This window comes from Didymella exigua, assembly GCF_010094145.1.
Source record: "Didymella exigua CBS 183.55 unplaced genomic scaffold M421scaffold_14, whole genome shotgun sequence".
In the NCBI taxonomy this organism is placed as follows: Eukaryota; Fungi; Ascomycota; class Dothideomycetes; order Pleosporales; family Didymellaceae; genus Didymella; species Didymella exigua.
Genome location: NW_022984788.1, coordinates 680,504 through 699,324, shown reverse-complemented (window position 1 = coordinate 699,324; position 18,821 = coordinate 680,504). Strand labels below are relative to the sequence as shown.

At 56.2% G+C, this 18,821-nt stretch overlaps 6 protein-coding genes across 6 annotated transcripts; 3 read left to right on the top strand and 3 right to left on the bottom strand.

Moving 5' to 3' along the window:
* Positions 1 to 124: 124 nt before the first annotated feature.
* Positions 125 to 1,442, top strand: M421DRAFT_62966 (glycosyltransferase family 15 protein; the record flags this gene model as incomplete). Its single annotated transcript, XM_033596024.1, has 3 exons — positions 125 to 290; positions 350 to 613; positions 667 to 1,442. The coding sequence occupies 3 exons, from the start codon at positions 125 to 127 to the stop codon at positions 1,440 to 1,442; spliced, it is 1,206 nt and encodes a 401-aa protein (XP_033448664.1).
* A 260-nt stretch (positions 1,443 to 1,702) lies between these two features.
* Positions 1,703 to 3,792, bottom strand: M421DRAFT_392198 (uncharacterized protein; the record flags this gene model as incomplete). The annotated part of the gene is made up of 2 exons (XM_033590019.1): positions 1,703 to 3,400; positions 3,669 to 3,792. 2 exons carry the CDS (start codon positions 3,790 to 3,792, stop codon positions 2,190 to 2,192), a joined length of 1,335 nt encoding a protein of 444 aa, XP_033448663.1. The 3' UTR covers positions 1,703 to 2,189.
* Positions 3,793 to 5,425: 1,633 nt separating this feature from the next.
* M421DRAFT_101213 (ubiquitin carboxyl-terminal hydrolase 21) lies at positions 5,426 to 10,599 on the bottom strand (the record flags this gene model as incomplete). Its single annotated transcript, XM_033586614.1, has 7 exons — positions 5,426 to 5,445; positions 5,605 to 5,887; positions 5,963 to 6,223; positions 6,906 to 6,909; positions 7,111 to 7,192; positions 7,242 to 10,524; positions 10,591 to 10,599. 7 exons carry the CDS (start codon positions 10,597 to 10,599, stop codon positions 5,426 to 5,428), a joined length of 3,942 nt encoding a protein of 1,313 aa, XP_033448662.1.
* A 348-nt stretch (positions 10,600 to 10,947) lies between these two features.
* Positions 10,948 to 13,018, top strand: M421DRAFT_160413 (alpha-ketoacid dehydrogenase kinase). Its single transcript, XM_033587667.1, has 4 exons — positions 10,948 to 11,450; positions 11,502 to 11,621; positions 11,669 to 11,951; positions 11,999 to 13,018. Exons 1-4 carry the CDS (start codon positions 11,296 to 11,298, stop codon positions 12,812 to 12,814), a joined length of 1,374 nt encoding a protein of 457 aa, XP_033448661.1. The 5' UTR covers positions 10,948 to 11,295; the 3' UTR covers positions 12,815 to 13,018.
* Positions 13,019 to 13,149: 131 nt separating this feature from the next.
* On the top strand, positions 13,150 to 15,094 carry M421DRAFT_420953 (uncharacterized protein). The gene is made up of 3 exons (XM_033592663.1): positions 13,150 to 13,442; positions 13,488 to 14,026; positions 14,074 to 15,094. Exons 1-3 carry the CDS (start codon positions 13,271 to 13,273, stop codon positions 14,857 to 14,859), a joined length of 1,497 nt encoding a protein of 498 aa, XP_033448660.1. The 5' UTR covers positions 13,150 to 13,270; the 3' UTR covers positions 14,860 to 15,094.
* Positions 15,095 to 16,432: 1,338 nt separating this feature from the next.
* On the bottom strand, positions 16,433 to 18,808 carry M421DRAFT_420951 (anaphase-promoting complex subunit Cut9). Its single transcript, XM_033592662.1, has one exon. It carries the CDS (start codon positions 18,607 to 18,609, stop codon positions 16,768 to 16,770), a length of 1,842 nt encoding a protein of 613 aa, XP_033448659.1. The 5' UTR covers positions 18,610 to 18,808; the 3' UTR covers positions 16,433 to 16,767.
* Between the last annotated feature and the right edge of the window lie 13 nt (positions 18,809 to 18,821).

The following is an 18,821-nucleotide window of genomic DNA, read 5'->3' as shown; positions in this document are numbered from 1 at the left end:
CACGCTTTCCAGATGTGGCTTGGCCCATTACGCAACCCAGGTGAAACTTACCAACGAGTCGCATATTATATCCGCCGAAGCTCAGGACAATGTTTGCGCCCTCTGACTTCCTCTCCGACACATCATGGCGCTGCCGAAGAGCATGCGCATCCTGGCAGGTGCCACAATATGCGTCTTCCTCTTCTTGTTTGTCAAGATCTTGAACGCGCCGTCTGCCGGTCAACTGCAGGTACCGACCAAAGTTCCGCTGTCCCAAGACGGGCAATGGGACCACGACCCACAGTCAGATCGTACGTCGATACGAGACACGCCATCCTGGGATGATGCAACAGCTGACAAGGATGCACAGCATCCGGAGAGCCCCCAGAGCCTCTGCGACGAGTCGACGGAAACAACTACGCCCCGGACAATCCGAAGAGCGCACGCATCAATGCCACCATCCTGAGTCTGGTACGCAATGAAGAGCTCGATGACATGCTCCAGAGCATGCACGACCTCGAGAGAACGTGGAACCACAAGTTCAACTACCCGTGGACCTTCTTCAACGACAAGCCGTTCACCGACGAGTTCAAGACGCGGACGCGCGCAGCAACAAATGCCGAGGTGCGATATGGTACGTCCAGAAACACACCTGAACTGCGGGCCTCCTACTGACACGTCCTCCAGAGCTCGTGCCCGCCGAACACTGGGATGTCCCGTCGTGGATCAACGAAGACCTCTACCAGGAATCCGTATCCCTCCTCAAGGCGCAGCAAGTGCAATACATGGACAAGAGGTCGTACCACCAGATGTGCAGATGGAACAGCGGCATGTTCAGCGAGCACCCCGCGCTGAAGGATGTGCAGTACTACTGGCGAGTCGAGCCAAAGGTCCACTTCTTCTGCGACGTCGACTACGACGTCTTTGCATGGATGCAGGACCACAATAAGACCTACGGCTTCAACATCAACCTCTTCGATAGCGCCGAGAGCGTTGCGACGCTATGGCCCGAGACAAAGAAGTTCCTCGACGACCACCCCGACTACGTCCACCCGAACAACGCCCGCGAGTGGCTGGAAGACAACACACGCCGGCCAGACAACAACAAGAAAGCAAACGGGTACTCCACGTGCCATTTCTGGTCCAACTTCGAGATCGCCGACCTGAGCTTCTGGCGCAGCAAGAAGTACCGCGACTACTTCGACCACCTCGACCGTGCGGGAGGCTTCTTCTACGAGCGCTGGGGCGACGCACCCGTACACAGCGTCGCACTCGGTCTGTTCGAGGACAAGTCCAAGATCCACTGGTTCCGCGACATCGGCTACCAGCACGTTCCCTTCTTCAACTGCCCCACGAGCCCCAAGTGCAAGGGCTGCGTCGCCGGCCGCTTCACCGACGGCGCCAAGTGGCTGAACCGCGAGGACTGCAGACCGCTGTGGTTCAAGTACGTCGGCATGGACTGAGCTGAGCGTCACTCAATACCGCAACGGCTCACGTCCACGCTTCACGAACATTGCAGGGCGTGGTGGCTGGGCTGACTCAGCTGAGCTGGCATTATGCACCTGTATACTATACCACTGTACGGCCTATGCATGCACCGGGTGGCATTTTAAGAGCAAGTCTCCACTTCGGCGGGCTGTTGCCGATTGTACTTGCATGCGCACATATACCAATAGATCGTTGCATTTCATTCTAGCCAAGGTCTTGTCAGTCGATATGGAATCTTATTTTTTTAGTGAGGCACGAGGAATTTAGTTGACTCTATTCTGGTGCCGTCTGTGCAGCGGTGTTACTTGCTTGCTGATTGCAATGTACGCAATGGAATCGCCATTTCCCGAAGCTTTGGACGAAGGTCTTCCATGTGTCATAGCTAATTGAACTCGTAGAAATCGCAACGCTGGCAAGAAGAATCGATTTCACCGCTCTCGCAAAAGACGCCGTACTTGTGCCGCAGCCTCTCAAAACGAGGGCGGGAGGAACTAAATGTGTAATCAAAGAAGTAAGGAAACCATGTCCCTATCGCTCATGGGACAAGCGCCCTGCGCAAGACCACTTACCTCCAGCAACCTGGCTGCGGAGGACTTCAACATCTCGACAAGAGAAACTAGGGCATCAGTGCAAACGAAAGTAAAATACAAAAAGCCAGGCCAACCGAAAGATACCGAAATGAAATCAAAAAGGCCTTGGCGCCTTTAAAACTGCATCTCCGCCTAGTCCTCCAAACACCACGAGAAATCATCCTCAACTGCCACAACCCCCTCCTCAGAAGAGACCTCAGCTGAGAGGTCCTCACCGCCCGCAGGGAGAAGCGCCCTCAAAGACTGCATCTCGTAGGAGTCGAAGAGGTCGAGTTTGATCGCCATCTTACCCCCAGCAGCCCCGGGCATAGACGCCAGCGAGGTGTTGCTGGTCCTCCGTGAAGACTCTGCGCTCGACCAACCGCCACCCATGACCAAGTCACTCGGCGATGCGGAGGTAGACAGCAGATCCCACGGCAGGTCTTCGGCGGCGTACGCAGCATTGTTGAGCTGCTGCGTCGGACCAGGGAGATCTTCGATGACGTATGCAGCAGTGTTGTGCTGCTGCGCCAGACCAAAGGGGTCCCCGGCGGCGTACGCAGCAATGTTGAACTGCTGCGCCTGACCAAGGTCTTCGGCACTGGCCACCGTGCCAAAGAATCCTTGACAGGTAGGCTGGGGGGCCTGCAGGCCTTGATGATGGGGAGCTGGGTCACTCATCCCCTGTCCCTGGGCGAATTCGGCATGCCCCAGCATGCCGAAGGGAGCTTGATGGGCAGGCACGTAGGCCTGCTGGTGCTGGGGAAAGGGATGTTGAAATCCCAGACCGGGGAGAGGGTTTGCAGCAGTGTTGAACTGCTGCGAATGACCGGAGAGGCTTTTGGCGCCGTGGCCTGCACCGAATGGGAGCTGCTGAGCCGGCATGAAGGCCTGCTGCTGGAGGGGGAAGGAACTATGGTATCCCGACCCGAAGTCCTGCTGGTTGTTGACCTGCTGGGGCATGCCGACGGGAACTTGTTCGTGCTCCTTGCAGAGCGCCGGATTCATCGTCACCATCAGCTGGTGGGCCAGCGCGACGTCCATCTTTTTCCCAGTCCAGAATACCGACCTGTGCGATGCATGGTGTTTTCCACGCATCACCCAGTGGTACGTCCGCTCGACGTCCTCGAGCTCACGGCCGGTCAGCCCGGGGTAGCTGTCGTTTGCGCTCCTCCGCCTTTGCTTGAGCTTGTACTTGCCCACGCTGATGCGGCCCCTAGCAGACTGCTGCCGCTTGGCGGGAGTAGCCCGCTGGGGCTCGACAGCAGCAGCCCTCTGCTCGAGCTGCTGGTGGACAGGCACAGCGGCCATGTCCAGCTGCGCAGGAACAAGATCTGGGTAAGCAGCAATGTTGACGTTGATGCCTGTGATAAGTCAGTATACATCCAGTGATTCATGAGTACGAAGCTGCAAAGCACGATCGATGAAATCCACGGCTGCCATACTGCAGCCAGGAGTCCTTCAGTACACTCTCATCGCCACCCTCACCACACCCGGACAATTTCGCGGTCAGGGTAATTGTCCGGAAATGTCTCCTCGCGACCTGTCAGAGACTTAAAGTCTCTGATTGGCGCAATTGCGTGGTAGTGCAGGCGGACCATGGGTCAGTGACCCTGAGCCGTAAAGCCTCACTCTGGCCAACATCGTGTGTGACAGCAGTAGCCATAACAACAGCAGTAACAGTCATTGGACGAGAGCGGTAGGCGAACATGCAAAAAAATTGCAGGCGGTGAAACAGAAAATACAGTCGAACCATGGTGAGGAAGAAGGAAAGAAATCTCGCTCAGAACCAGTGAACAGGAACTAAAATGGTACTTACGATGTGTGGTGAGGGGTGTGCGTTTGGAAGGTCGTAGAATCTATGTCTACACCTGCAAAGGGTGGATTGGTAGGCTGATAAAGTCAGTACACTGTTACTACACCAGGTGCAATGAAGCAATTGCAACACGCAATGTCACGACTCTCACAGCCTTCACTATCACAGCGAAGGCAGAGAAGTCACGGCACCCACGCAGACGATGGGGAAAGGGAGACTTACTTTGTGTGATGTGAAGCTGTGTGTGTTGTAAGAATTGTGTATGTATTCTGTGCTTTCGCTCGCTATGAATGTGTAGATTGTGTGACTGTCGAGCACTGAGCTGAAGTAGCATCCAACAGGCCCCCAGCATGTCTCTATATACCTCTCTGCCACCGAGTTTTAACACGACCCACCACATCTACCGCAGAATTCCTCTCCAGAGAATGTCCACTGCAGAATTTCTCTTCAGAGTGTCTACCGCAGAATGTCTGCCGCGAAATGTTTACCACAGAATATCCACCGCAGAATGCCAGAGAACCCCTGATCGCTACCGTACAGCTGCCATTGCCCAACAAACAGAGGAACCTGACAGACTCTACAGACACCCAGAGAGGCAGTCCAAGATTGGGACGCGAGGGTGGGAAGGCCCAGACAAGACGCTTTCCACATTTTCAGTACAAACAGCAGTCCCACGGACTTGCACATCGCAAATTACCAGACCAGCAATAGCAGTGAGGCTTGAACGCAGCGGCGCGCCCTTCGAAAACGAGCCGGTGGACAGAATATCCCGGAAAGTCTCCACTGAGAACGTGTTACTGCCAATCTGCCTCAACAAAGACAGCAGGCCCACACGTCTCCATCGCAGTGCTTGTGGAGACACCTACACCGCGAAACCCCTCACAGGGCTGCCACGCCAGAACGGGCAATTGATGACCGACATAAGTAAGACAGGAGAATTCAGACTGAGGGATCGCTTCGTCATGTAGCAACGCGAGTAACCTGCCAAGCACACAAGATCTCAGCCACTTCAATGCATGAATGCGTCAATGTGTAGTCCTTAGAGGAATCGATAGCTGCGACTCCAGGCCGCGGGCTGCTGCATTACCCAGTAGAGACGTCTGTGGCACTTCTGAAGGGTCAATGGCCGGGCTATACTGCAATTCGAACATTGCGAGCACCTTGTCGGTTGTTTCTTGTTCGCGTATGATACTACTGTCCGAACAATTTATCGTCGAGGCAGCAGTGATGCGCAGCATTTAGGTGTTTGGCACGAGGACCGTGAAGTGAAAACCAAGAGGATCCGAACACTGATGATCCGAGGGGAATCGTATGATCGAACCCTGAGGATGAAGCTGGGTGGGTACTTGATTGGGATCGGGAGTGTCGGCGGACCTAAGATGACAGTTTGTAAGGGCAATCGAGCAATTGATCCCTGGAACAACGAGTGGGTGCGATCGCGATCGAAAACATGTTCATTCATCACCTAGTGCCGACGCGATGACTTCGCTGCAATGCAGGCTATTGGTACAACTTTTTTGGCAAAACCATTGCAACGCCTCCAAACACCCTCAACCCCACAACTGGATCGTTGCTATGACAGCTTCCCATAATCTTATCGTGAGTCCCTGCTCTTTCAATACTGTGCGCCAATGGTGAGATGGCTCGCTCATACATAGCCTACCAATCGAATCAGCGGCCGCTCGTCCATCTGCGTTGCACTGCAATGCAATGCAACGCAACTGAAAGGGATGTTACAAGATTATAAGATACCTTTCCTCGCGCCCTGGAAGAAGAACCTCACAACCGCAACCTGCAGACCCGCCATGACAAGCATCAATCCGCCCTCCATGAGCGAGAAGTTGAGGATGCGCTTCTCGGTGCTCTTGACGGTGCTGAAATTGCGGTTCTCGCGCGTGCGGAAGTACTTCTGATTCCTTGAGATGGTCGACAACTGTGCTGACAGCTTGAGGATGCTCTCTTCGAGGATGCTGGTTTGTTCGGGGGAGGAACCTTGCTTGGAGGGGATTGCGGCGCGGGGGGCTTCGTTCTCGACCTGATCAATGGTATTAATATACGAGCTGCTAGATAGGGGAAGTTTGAACGCAGTATTGCAATGAGGAAGACGTACGGCGATTTCAAAATCTACAAGCTTCTCGGCAAATGTGCTCATCTCGTTGTTGAAGCAGAAGCGGTACTCGCCCACTTCGTTGGCCGTGAAGACGAAGTCGCCCTGGCGCTCCTTCGTGCCGTCGAGGATGACCTTCTCGTTCGCGCCATTGGATCCCGGGCCGACAACCGAGTAGTCGATGTCGAACGAGCCGCCGGATTGTACGGCGAAGTAGAACGCGACCTTGATTCCCTTGTGTTCTACGTTTGCGAAGAAGCAGGCCTTCTCGTGTGCATCGAGGCGGTAGGTCAGAGCGGTGGCGTATACAGCGGTGCAGTATGCCAGCAGAAGGCTGGCTATTGTGGCGAAAGACCGCATTGTCTCCGTGGGTGGGTGACGACTCCGTAGGTTGTTGTCGCTGTTATTGTGTTTGGTTCGTAACAGCTGTCGACAACGAATGTCGGCGTTTCGGCGGTTGGCGCCGCTGCAGGGAGTCCGGGGATGGTCTTAACCAACCAGGCGCGTCTGCGGCCGACACTTGGCAGGAGGTGCTCAACCACAATCACGAGGGTTGATACTTCGAGGTGAATTGGTGTTGTACATGTTTTATCTATAGCGTGTCACATTCTGGGCGAGATATTTGGATTCACGTTTTGTTGGTGTGGCTTATGCTTTGAGAGCACTCCGCTCTGAGTATCAACCTTTACAGGCAGGACTCGCCCATGAAGACAAAATAAATTGCTGTGCACGCAACAACACTTAGAGTTGCACCAAAGCTGCTGACGATAATCGTCCAGTAAGACCTAACAATCTAGTGAGTTTTGAAACAATGCTTGACGTGTATTGCGGGTAATTGTGACAGTTGACCTTCAATTGTATTTTGCTTGAAGTGACTCGACACCACAACCATGTGCGTTCAAGCACAGCTTGAACACCTCTACCTCCCCCATGAGCATCTCCGTACGCAACTGTGCTACGGCAGCCATATCAAGATCTTTAATGCGCCATCAATAGGTAGATACATGCGCGCCAAGACGCGTGCCGCTGTGTCGAGAAATGATAACGCCCCGCCATAGTAATGCCCCTACAGCCATGCAACGGCGTCGTAGCTAATATGTATCCTACATTCATACACCCCGAGTGCTTATCGGATGAAGATCGAGTCCGACTTGCCCCAGAAGCTTCTGCTCTTGTTCGGATGGTCCAGCCCAAGTGACTGATCATCACCTAGTGTATCCCATAGGACCTCGTCTGTCGGATTATTAGCGTGTGATGAACGATGACATGATTGAAAACTCACCATCGTCCTCGATATATGTGGGCTTGGAGTACTGTGCTCTTGGGACCTTGGCGAACTTGATCTTGTCGAGCTGCTTTCCCTTGATCTTGGTCAGATCTGAGAGGCGCTGCTTGGTCTCGCTGAACGGTTCGCCCTCCTTGACTGCGAACTGGAACGGAATGCCATGGGCCTTGGTGTGATCCTTGTCGAAGTGGTATACCGGCACTTTTCGAGGCGCGTCAATTTCTGGCACAGGCATTGCATAGACCTGCGAGTATTCTGCGAGTGCAGTGATCTGGAGCTCTGCCGCCAGCTGCTTGGAGAACCTGTGCATCGACACTTCCCAAATCTGGACCTTATTAAACACCTCTTCGCTGATATTGGCCTTTCGTTGCAGGTCGTCGAGAAGATCGGCTACATGAGCACTCTTAGGGATCATGAGCGTGACTTCTTCCTCCTTCTGCAGGCCTTCTGGTAGCCAGGTGACCTTGATGGGCCGTCTTTGCTCGAGCTCCTTGAGACTCATATCCAGCTTCTCGTAGAATAGAGCATCTCCTCGTTGACCTGCAGATTGCGCGTAGCTGTACGGGCCAGGGAACATGGTGTTGTTCAGTGTGTGGTTAGCGTTGTACTTAACAGGTGTCTTGGGCTTGCCAGCGGTGCTGACAGTCGTGAAGCGCAGATGTGTTGGGTCGCACTGGAGGTGCTCGCCAACCTTCGCAGCCCATTGATCATAAGTCATCCTTTTGCTCAATGTCAGAGCAAAGGACGGTAGCTCTTCACCCTCCGCCTGGGACCTTGGAACGAAGTCAATGTTGATCCTGTTCAGGAGGAACTCATAGAACTCCTTGGCGTCCACATGACCTCCCGCCGATCGGATCTGCTCGACCTCTTTATCAGTCAGTATTCGTTGCACTGTGATGATGTCGCCATCCTGGAGTTCTGACTGTGCGAGGGTAGTCTTGGGTTTCATCGCCTCGATCATGCTCATCTTGATCTCTTCAGACAACTTGATCTGCGTTCCGCTTGGCCAGTTCAGAATGTCGTTGATGATTGGGGTGAGGTCGGACACTCTCTCCTGATATCCGGCGTAGAATGTGGCAACTCCAAACAGGCTCTGTGTCTTGGCGTCGAAGTGCTTAAGGAACAGCATGATGGGTTTGTCGCTGACACCCTTGACTTCCAGAAGTTTATCGCCAAATACAGGTGTGCCATCTGCATGACGTTGCACTGCCTTCTCCATCCACAATCTGAAGACCGACTGCTTTGTACCATGCTTGGCAGCAGCTTCCTCAACGGTCATGTCTGGGAATTCTAGAGGGGTGTCCGGGCGGACAGTGCCGTTCTGGCGGTTGACCATAGACCATGGCCGCAGCATGTCGCCCTCGATGCCAAGATCCTTGCCAACCAGTGAGGCAAATTGAGCCATGCTGGTGCTGCGAAGAACGCGGAATTGTTTGGGATTGGCCTCTGTTTCGGTGTCACCTTTCCACGGTACGATATCGAATCCCTGGTAGACCTTGAAGTTCTCCTCTGAAGCGACAGCAACGTCCATGTAGAGGTGTGCCTCTTCTCGCTCCTTCTTCTTTTTTTCGAACGCTGCATGCTCCTCGGCGATGCGCTCAGCTAGATGTTTCGGTGGAGCGACACTTGCTGCGTCTGGAAGGATGCTGTCGATCCTGCTCTCGCGGATATAGACTAACATGTAGGCGCTCATGGATCGCTTGGAAGACCAAGTCCTTGTGTAGGGGTTTCGCTGGTTAGCGTTTCCGTTCGGTGGTTGCGCGTAGTCACCTCCAAAGTTCTCTTCCAGTGCCTCGCGTTTTGTCGCTCGTGTAACCCGGTCGTCATCAAATTTATAGTAGTGCCCGTCCTTAGTCGGCTTAATGAAGGCGTAGTAATGACCGGCGTTGAGGTCTCCACTGTGTACCAGGACGCTGTGTAGACGATACACATAAGGCTCTGATCGATCGGCCCCCTCGGACAAGTATGGCGAAGCGTCCCAGATTTCCGGAAACTCATAACGGTCGTTGACCTTCATCATGGCATCGCGTGCGAAGTCATACTCGAAGCGCTTGAGTTGGAGATGCAGAACAGGCGGGAAGCTCTCGAAGATTACTCCCTTTTTGGCATCCTGTAGCCCGAAGCCTTCTGCAAAGTATTTGTTCTCGCCGTCCATAGTTTCAACCTGCACGTAGTCCTTGAAGCTGTCGTCCAGATTCTTGTTCCCGCTGACGTTAAGCTGAATGTCCCAGTAGTCCTCTATCCGAGATGATTCATAGTCCACGTTGATGCAGGAAATGTAAGTCTTCATCTTGCCCACGAACATGCGCTCAAGGGCACCCTCAGCCGCAGAACCCTTCATCTTGGCATCCAGGTTGTCCATAAGTACACGAGACAGCTCCTGCACGTCCTGCTGCTCGAAGATCTGCTTCGAGTCCCAGCCAAAGGAGTGCGTCAGACCCGTAGTACTAACAGCGTTGTTTGTGTTCTGGAGCAAATAGAAAAGGCGCTGCAATGCGTAAGAGCTGCCCTTGTCATCTTCGTCGGTAGGAATTTGGTAGACGGCCTGGCGGAAGGCGTTTGTGAAGTACAGCGATTGGAGAAGTGAGTTGAGGTAGCATGTCGCGCCCTGATTTTTCAGACCGACCATGCCAGTCTCCTTCTTGGAATCATAGTTGAGGAAGTTGTGCCACAGCACACCAGTCGGGTCCTTGAGCACCCGGACATAGGCGGTAACATTGGCGGCATTGCCCTCTACCATTGGGCGCCCCCGGTCGTCCCAGCTATTAGCAAAGAGCCTTCGAAGCTCCGCAAAGCGTGTGAATCCCCAGTCTCCCTCGTCTGCGGTGAAACGGTGGTGCGCTGTATGTGTTGTGTACATGCTGGGATCGTTCGGGTTCCAGAGGACCAGCATGAACTGCACGCAGGCATACCAGCCGTCAGGCATCTCGTTCTCCTCGTAAGCCTGCTCGAGGTAGAACGACGCATAGTCGACATTGTTGCCATATGGAAAGAACAGGATGCGCCATGGCTGTCCGCCACACTCAAAGACGGGGCCATGCTCTTTCCTCGTGAGGGTTCGCCAGTCTCGGATCTCCCATGTGTGGTGTGCCTCTGCCTCGGTCCCCTGGTCGGGCAGCTCCGGCAGGTGCTTCTTGAAGAAGGCATCGTACTCGTCGGCGCGGGGCGCAGGGTCGGTGTCGACCTCGTCCATCTGGTCGTCCGAGTCGGCGGGCGTGATGATGGCGACTTCGCCCTGCTTCTCATCGTACTCGTGGTCGATGAGCATATCGCTACCGGTCTGTGGGGGTGTCAGAGACCGTCTGTTTACCGTAGGTACTGTGCGCATGTGCCGCGCAAAGCTTACCTGATCCATGGCGGGTTCGGCAGCAGCGGGTGCTGGCGGGGCAGACAGAAGGGCAGCAGCGAGCGAGGGCCCGGTAGCTTCAGCGGAATAGGCAGCGACGCTGTGCGCTCAACGCAGAGTGGTCTGGGGGAGAAATACTGCGCGCCAGTCGCCTTAACGAAAGAGTACGAAGTACGTGAGGGCGGTCGCAGCAGGCAGCTCGACGGTAAGGATGCGTGCCTCGCTAAAAGGTGGCGGTGACAATGAGGAGCGAATTATACGCCTTGCCGTTCCGTGCACTCGAACACGACTAAGGGAGAAAGCTTGAATTATTATACGGTGCACAGGCGCTGCGGTCGTGGAGAAGCGCTCGAGGTGCGCGGCAGTCTACATAGGCTTGCTGCAGTGAATAGCTTGCTCTTGGCGTGGTTTTAGATGGGGCAGATCCATGGATGCGAAGGGCCGCGGCTGCAGACGTCATGCCTGTGAAGCGCAGACATCACACGGACGATCGTCGAGTGCCACAATTAGCAAAGGCGCTTGCGAGGTTGAACAGCCCGCTTGCTGTCTTTTGCAGTAATCTCCAACGTGTGTTCAGTACTCACGGTGCGGCGATCGGACACTTCAGCGAATGTTTGGTGCTGCGTCATAGCTAGTGCGCGCTGATTCGAGAAAGCTTCACAGCTCACCGTTTCCCCACACTCGAACATCGAAGCTTCCACAGCAATGCATGTATCCAGAAGAGGCCTCAGTGCATGTGCACAGCCCCGAAGAAGCTTCACTAGAGCTCTTCGTCCGTTTCCAGCTTCCCAAACACAGAGGAGGCGTGCGCACGCCGCAGCTGTCGCCCCCAAATGGAAGCCTTCTTCAGCCCTCGATGAGTATGATTCAAGCCTCACCTAGTGACTGAACGTTCAACTTACACCTCACAGATGGGTGCAGCGTGAAGCGCGGCCCATAAGCCTGCGCCAATTGACCTTCTTTGGCAGGACGCTCACCGAGTCGCGTTTGATCGACTCGGCCAACTACTGCCGGCTAGAGCTGCCAACAAGGTATTAGACATCGGTGAATATGCAGTGACACTCGCTGAAGCCGCCAGACTTGCCCACCGCCTGCGCGACATCCAAACTCTTCCGTATGTCGTCGTTGCAAATCCTCACCTTGCCCACGTATATGAGTCGTACCTGCAAGCCTTCGAGCGCTTCCGCCGCGTTCCCGAGATTCGATCTGTAGAAGATAATGACCGGTACTGCAAAGTGCTGGAAGACACCTTGAAGGAGCATGCCACCGTCATACCGCGACTGGCGATTGGCGTGCTTGAGGTGCGCAACCTCATGAAGCCTGATGAGACAGACAAGTTCATGACTACAATGCTGCGAGCGGTATGTGGATGCTTTGCAAAGCAGGAACTAGATGCTGACAAATGCAGCGCATCTCTAGGCGGGTGATCGCAGAGCAGCATCTTGCTCTAAGCGATACGTTCAACTCACCGTGGCATTTTCCAAATGCGCAAGCCCCGCAGGATCAGGAAGCAGTCGGCGAGATCTTCCTGCGATGCAACGCCAAAGAAATCGTCGAGTCGTGCGGCAAGACCACGCAGGAGCTGATCAAGCGTGCGTACGGCGACCATGTCGAGATTCCTGAGATCAAGATCTACGGACACCTGGACGCGACCTTCCCGTACATTCTGAGCCATCTCGAATACATTATCGGCGAACTGCTGCGCAACTCGATACAAGCTGTCATTGAGCAGCGCAAATCCAAGGATGCGAAACCTCCACCGATCGAGGTCCTAATCTGCGAGACTTCGCAGCATGTCATCATTAGAATCTCGGATCAGGGCGGTGGGATACCCAATGACCTGTTGCCGTACCTGTGGAGTTTCAGTAAGGGCCCACGTCGTGAGAAGAGGCTGAAAAATCTCGCTAGGGTACCAAAGCTCTTAGGCACGCTGCAAGAACTACAGGTCGGTGATAAGTCGGCATCTGAGCTGCAACAGAAATACAGTGCAAGATCAGGTGATGCTGAAGTCCACAGGGGCTCGCTGGCATCTTTGACCTCAAGAGCGCCTGACCTTCGACTTGGCATTGGCCTTCCAATGTCGCGACTGTATGCCGAGTATTGGGCTGGGAGTCTAGAGATCCACAGTCTTGAAGGGTATGGCGTTGACGCTTTCCTCCAAATCTCCAAGCTTGGCAACAAGAATGAGCGACTCACCACACGTGCGTCAATGGATGCCATTTAGAAGGTGTGGCTACCTTCAGGGTGCCCTTTGGCAGCTGCCGCCCAAGATAGTCATTGGAGCCTACATTAACAGTCTGTGGTTCTTCGCCGACCACGCACCAGCCAGCGCTGTATTTTTTGCAAGCATCATTCAACACCGGAGCACGCAACATTCATCATGGAGACAGTCAGTATTGTCACCGCGAATCCTGACATTCGCTGACTGTATGCCTCCAGCCCGTCATCAATACCGACACCAACGTCTTCAGTCATGCGCATCCTCTGCCCTTCCGACCGTCACCGCGCGAGCAGCAGATTCGAGCATTGGTAGCGCGTGTACCCATAGTCGTCCATCTCCGTGGTCTTTCATTCGGACGTACCATCGCCGTGTCGGACGCTTTGATGCCCAAAGTTCGTCGTGCAGCCTTCAATGAGAATGGTTTGCCAGACTTCGTCACATCCTGTTGCACGCACTAAGATGTATCCAGTAAACCCCAATCACCTCGATGTCATCGAGTGCTGGAAAGGCTTGTCACGTACTCAAGCTACGGAGCTGACCATGTGGTACCAATTCCTGGACGAATGTCTGCACAACGAGGTGCGAGAAGTGTTGAGCAAGGAGGTTGTCCAGGATTTGATGGACAGCAATGGTGGGTTCCGTCTCTCGTCATACGAACTACACTTACATGATGCAGAAGCAATCGAAGAGGTCCACTTCTTCGCTCGCATGCTCGAGTGCCTCCGCAGCAAGCCGCAACGCATCGTCGATATCATCTTTATCGATATCATTGACAGCATGATGGGCATGTTCCACGATCGGTTTCCGAATGAGTCCGCCTCATTTGCATCAAGCTGGTCACACTTCTCTGGCGGGTTATCGCTGTTCCTGCATAACTTCCTTCGCCTACAAGACTGTTTCCAGCACAGCCCTCACGGCCCATGCCTTGAAGCCAACTTCGACTTTCAGTTTTCGCGGTGGGTTTTGACGGCCACTGGTGATGTCGCGTGGCAGCCCCCAAACATTCGATTTCTGCACGTTCCCACGACCCGTGCTAGCGGTGAAACGTACCGCATCACGCCATTCGTCTGGAAAGAAATAGACAGTCCCATCAGGTCACCCAGCTGCGATAGTTACGTTGATCAGGTCGAATACGTGATCACGAGATCACCTGCGACGTTTACCTGGGATCCGGTCAAGAGATGCTTCAACACTGTTATTGGCCACCCCCGCGACGTCTGTACGGCCTGTCCCTGAGTAACTCCAAGCTAACGAATCTACAGGGCAAACCGCGTACTGTCGAGACTGTGGTTATGGCTACAATAAACACATTGTTTCCAGACGACGTAATATTCGAGAGACGGTCCCGCTGGAGCATGAAACTCGACGTCACGCCCACACGCCAGCCTCTCACCCCGGCCGAAAACAGACTTCCTTCATGTGAGACCTACCTAAGACGCTTGCTGGAAATCTCCAGCGCGGGATCTGACCATGAGACTGTCGTCCACAACAGACCCGTGATGTACTCCAGTCCGCAGAAGCGCAAGGTCTCGAAGCCTGAAGTTGTCGATGCGGTGACTGCCTCCAAGCGTAGATGTCGCGACTCGATGCTCGAGCTTGACGATGCGCTAAGCGACGAGGAACTGTTGTGCGACGATTCATTCGTGCCAAGATACTCGCAGGGAATACCTCAAATCGCTGAGCACAAAAGTAACGACCCGTTCGTTGGTCCTCAGCGTCGTCGATATGATTTTGATCAGCCGGTCAAGATACAGTGTGATAGCGGATACTCATCTTCATCAACGTCACCAGCGTTTCCGGTGGAGTCTACGCCATCCGAGGATGCTATCATTGCGGACCGCGGAAGTCTTCACCAAGACGAGATTCTGCATAACTACCACGAGTTTGCAGACCGCCGATTATTCAAGGACGCCGGCCTCGTTACTAGTCCCTTCAGCGACAGCGAGCGCATGGCGTACGAGAGCATCTTCATGGAAGACAGTGATGAGTGGTCGCCCGCCACCGATGGGAGTAGCATAAACATGGACATGGTCATGAGCGAGCAGTGACGGGGAGCGCGCGTTTGACAGTGGTCTGATTTCTGCCACGTCGTTAGATCACTTGCCTGCGAGGTTGATTCTGCGGTGGGCTCTAGACGCGGTATAGGTACGTATAATCAATCAACATACTGACACATTACTCGTCTGTTTCCGGTTGCCATATTCTTCGAGAGATGCCTCCATGCCAGTAGCACGACGAAGTCTCAATGCATAAAATGGTGTTGGCTGCGCACGACAAACGCACCGCATGGCGGCCAGTTGGTCAAATGACATGTTCGTCAAACGGCAGCTGGAATGAAAGGTATATCATTCTGCGCCGCTTGGTCGTTTTGTGCTGGAACAACGACATGGCAAGCTATCCTGGTTTACACAGCTTTTTGGTGGGTTTATCTGCGCTCATGGTTCAGCTTGGCTTTGCTGTCGTGGTTGGCGCGCTGTACACGTGTGCCCTATACTTGTGTCGAGCCTGGATGTGGGATCGGAAGAAGATGCACGGACGGGCTGACGGGCTGCATCAGCGGACTGGTCGACCTGCGACCGACGACTACTGGCAGATGGACCACACCATGGACGACATGGTGCTGCAGCGCGCCGCGGGGAGTCCACCACTTCGTCGGGCACCGCGTCGATTTGCTCGGCCCTTTGGTTTCGATGGGCTGGACGAACGGCGGCGCGATTTGCGGGAAGCGAAGCTGGGCATGAGGGTCGTCGGAGATAGGCGTTGGTCGGCGCTGGGGAGTCGCGAGAGTAAGACAAATGACGTTGTCGATCCGCGCGCCCACGGCATCAGCCCGGGGGGCTCGACTTGCTCGGACGACGACGGGGGGCCTGTGACGCCCCGGTCGGACTACCGCGAGGAGGTGTGCGTAGATGGCCGCGGTGGCTCGATGCGCTGCGGTGAGCGAGGGAGGTCCCAAGTCGGTCGGTCTGCATTTATGGTATATGGAGAGCCGTGTCCGCATCACTTCGCGCGCCTCGATCACCTCGACGATGATGATCTGTTTCCACACCTGCCGCATCCGCACTGGAGTGAGCGTGCTGCGACTCCTCCGCGGTCATCAAGTGGCGATGTGCGTTCACGTCGGGAGCCGCGGGCTTCTGCGATGGGTGAAAGTACACTGCCTCCCGGTCCCGATGCGGCGCCGGATGAGAACAGCGACATGCCCGCCTCGCGGCCCCAATGTGCGCGAGTTGCGCAGATGGGCCGTGGTGCGGACTCGCATTCGCCGTGGTCGGTCGACGCCGTGCATGGAGAGCCGTCAGGACGCCCTCGCCTTCTCTCCGAGATGCATGGCCGTCTCGACGGCGCGCCTCGACGGTGGCCTGACTCTGCGCGCCATGGCGCTGGGGCTGGGGACGTGGACATGCAGCGGGATTTCTCTGTGTCGCGGGTGCAGGAAGAGTATGCGCAGGCCCAGGCCGATGAGTTTGCGAGGGTGCATCCGCATCTTGTGCGTTGAGAGCGTGGTCGTGGACGTGGATGTGGTCGTGGTCGTGGGCATGGTCGTGGACGTGGGCGAGGGTCTTTGTTTCCTGGATAAGAGAGGGCAGACGGGGGTGGTGAGTACGTGGACTGAATTTGTGGGTGTGCTAAACTTCATGTCTGTAGCAAGTGTATTTCGCCATTGCGCTTAGCTATGACTATGCCGAACTTTTAAAGCATACTTTTCATAACTGCGACCCCTAACGCCTCGAGGAATGCAATGCCCGCCTACGCCGCGCTATGCCGTCGTGTGTGGTATCCAAAATTAAGTCACTCTCCCAACTCCATACTCCAGCAGCAAGACAGCGTCATCGCCATCGTCATCGTCATCGTCAGCGTCACCGCCATCGCCATCGTCATCGTCACCGTCACCGCCAGCGTCACCGTCACCGTCACCGTCACCGTCACCGTCACCGCCAGCGCCAGCGTCATCGTCATCCGTCCGAGTCGACGAGCATGCTCTCGCCGACGCCGCTCTCGTCCTCGACGAAGCCCGTCGCGTGTCGACGGCGCCTGCCCCGCCGGCCCGCGACGCGGTTCGGCTCCACGTCTCGGAGGGCGTCTTGTTTCCTCCGCCTCAGGGCCTCTTCGAAGCCGTCGTCGTCGATCTCGTCCTCGATGAAGCCCGTGGCGTGCGCGTGCTGGGCGGGCTCGACCATCAGCATGGCGCTGGACGACGCGTTGGCCTCGAGGGCGCGGTTGAGCAGGTCCGTGGCCATGGGGTCCTGCGGGGCCAGCGCGAGGGCCTCGTGCAGCACGATGACGGCGTCCCAGTTGCGGTCGAGTTCCATGAGGGTGAGGCCGCGGGCGGCGAGGACGGCGGCGTCTTTGAGGCCGTGGCGGATGACGTCGTCAAAGACGCGCAGGGCCTCTTCGAGCTGGCTGTGGCGCCGCAGGGCCATGGCGAGGTTGCAGCGCGTGCTGATTACTTCGGACGGGTCTGCTTCGTTCTCGGCCGAGTGCTCCAGTGAGCGGCGGAAGAGGTGGATTGCCGACGCGGCGTCGTGCGTGTTGTATGCCACGAGGCCCATTTCGTTCAGCACCAGGGGATCCGTCTGGCACAGCGAGTAGGCCGTGTTGAGGTACTCGCGGGCGAGCGAGAGGTTGCCGAGCTGCAGGTTCTGCATGCCGAGGAACAGCTGCGGGAGGTGCGTGCCCTGGAACAGGCGGGCGGCGGTGCTGTAGGCGCTAATGGCTTGGTCGTGCTCGCCCTCGGCTGCAAAGGTGTGCGCGAAGCCGATCCACGCGGCGCCAAAGCACTGGTCCATCTGCGAGGCTTTGGAGAAGTAGCGGCGCGCCTCGGCAATCTTGTTGGTGGAGAGGTAGTAGACGCCCACGGCGAGCCAGCTGCCGGGCTCGTCGGGGTGCGTGTCCGCGAGCTCGTGGGAGAGCAGGTAGAGGGCGTTCTTCTGCCGCAGCTGGTACAGGGCGGCGAGGTGCAGGGGAAGGATGGAGAAGTTGTAGCGATCGACGGCGAGGACCGACGATGTGAGGGCGAGGGCGTCTTGGAACCGGCACTGGGTGAACATGAGGTCGGCTTTTGCGCGCAGCATGTCTGGGTTGTTGGCGAGGGCATAGTGCGTGCTGAGCGTCTCGCTGGCGTGGGTGAAGGCGCTCGGTCGCGCGTACTTGGAGAGGCGGGTGATGTAGAGGTTCCTGATGAAGTCGGGCGTCTCGGCCGACGCAGAGGCACCGGGCGCGCCCACGGCGTCAAAGTCGAGCGACTCGAGAAAGGCCCACTCCTCGTCGGGCGACATGAGCGAGTTGTCGACCAGGGCATTGAAGGCCTCCATGCACCGCACGTCAATCTGCACGGCCGTCTTGTAGCACTCCTTGGCGCGGTCAAAGGCGTTCTGCCGCGCATAGCAGACGCCGCGCAGGTAGCACATGGCCGCCTCGGCCTTGAGGTTCTCGGCGTCCTCACCCTCGCGCTCCTCGCTCGTGGGCATGCGCTCGCTGCGCGCGCCCGGCTTGTTGTGGCGCGCTGTGGCGCGGCTGTGCGTGTCGACGTGGCGCAGCTTCTGGCGGGCGCTGCTGTGGCTGGGCACCGAGACGAGCTGCGTCGGGTTCGTCTCGCCGAGCAGCTGCAGGGCCTCGTCGAGCTTGCCCAGCTTGATGGCGCTGTGGGCGTTCAGGTAGCGGCACTGCGGGGTGCGGTCGCCGAGATTGCGCCTGGCGAGCAGCGCCTGGCAGCGATTGTAGTTGCCCGTGGTGAAGTGCACGTTGGCCAGCCAGTAGGCGTCCTGGTCGTCGTCTGTGGGGTCAGCACGAAGCATGTACTGTCGTCACGTGGGTGGGAGAGAGTGACGCACCCGTAATGGCCAGCAGCTTGTCGGCAATGTACGTGGCCGTGTCGTACTGGTGGCGGCGGACGGCGTCGCGACACCACTCGCGCAGGTCCTGCTGCTGCTTCAGGTCCTTTTCCATGGCTCGCCTACCATACGCTGCCGTGACGCGAGGCCGAGGGTGCGGTGTGGTTGACGTAGCC

What these genes read in the sequence shown, in the direction of transcription:
- M421DRAFT_160413 (XM_033587667.1), top strand. Translation starts at nt 11,296, where the DNA reads ATGCATGTATCCAGAAGAGGCCTCAGTGCATGTGCACAGCCCCGAAGA. An exon ending in CCTTCTTCAGCCCTCGATGA is followed by an intron (nt 11,451 to 11,501) that starts GTATGATTCAAG and finishes TACACCTCACAG; the next exon opens with ATGGGTGCAGCGTGAAGCGC. An exon ending in TGACTACAATGCTGCGAGCG is followed by an intron (nt 11,952 to 11,998) that starts GTATGTGGATGC and finishes TGACAAATGCAG; the next exon opens with CGCATCTCTAGGCGGGTGAT.
- M421DRAFT_420953 (XM_033592663.1), top strand. Translation starts at nt 13,271, where the DNA reads ATGTATCCAGTAAACCCCAATCACCTCGATGTCATCGAGTGCTGGAAA. An exon ending in GGATTTGATGGACAGCAATG is followed by an intron (nt 13,443 to 13,487) that starts GTGGGTTCCGTC and finishes TACATGATGCAG; the next exon opens with AAGCAATCGAAGAGGTCCAC. An exon ending in TTATTGGCCACCCCCGCGAC is followed by an intron (nt 14,027 to 14,073) that starts GTCTGTACGGCC and finishes ACGAATCTACAG; the next exon opens with GGCAAACCGCGTACTGTCGA.
- M421DRAFT_420951 (XM_033592662.1), bottom strand. Translation starts at nt 18,609, where the DNA reads ATGCTTCGTGCTGACCCCACAGACGACGACCAGGACGCCTACTGGCTG.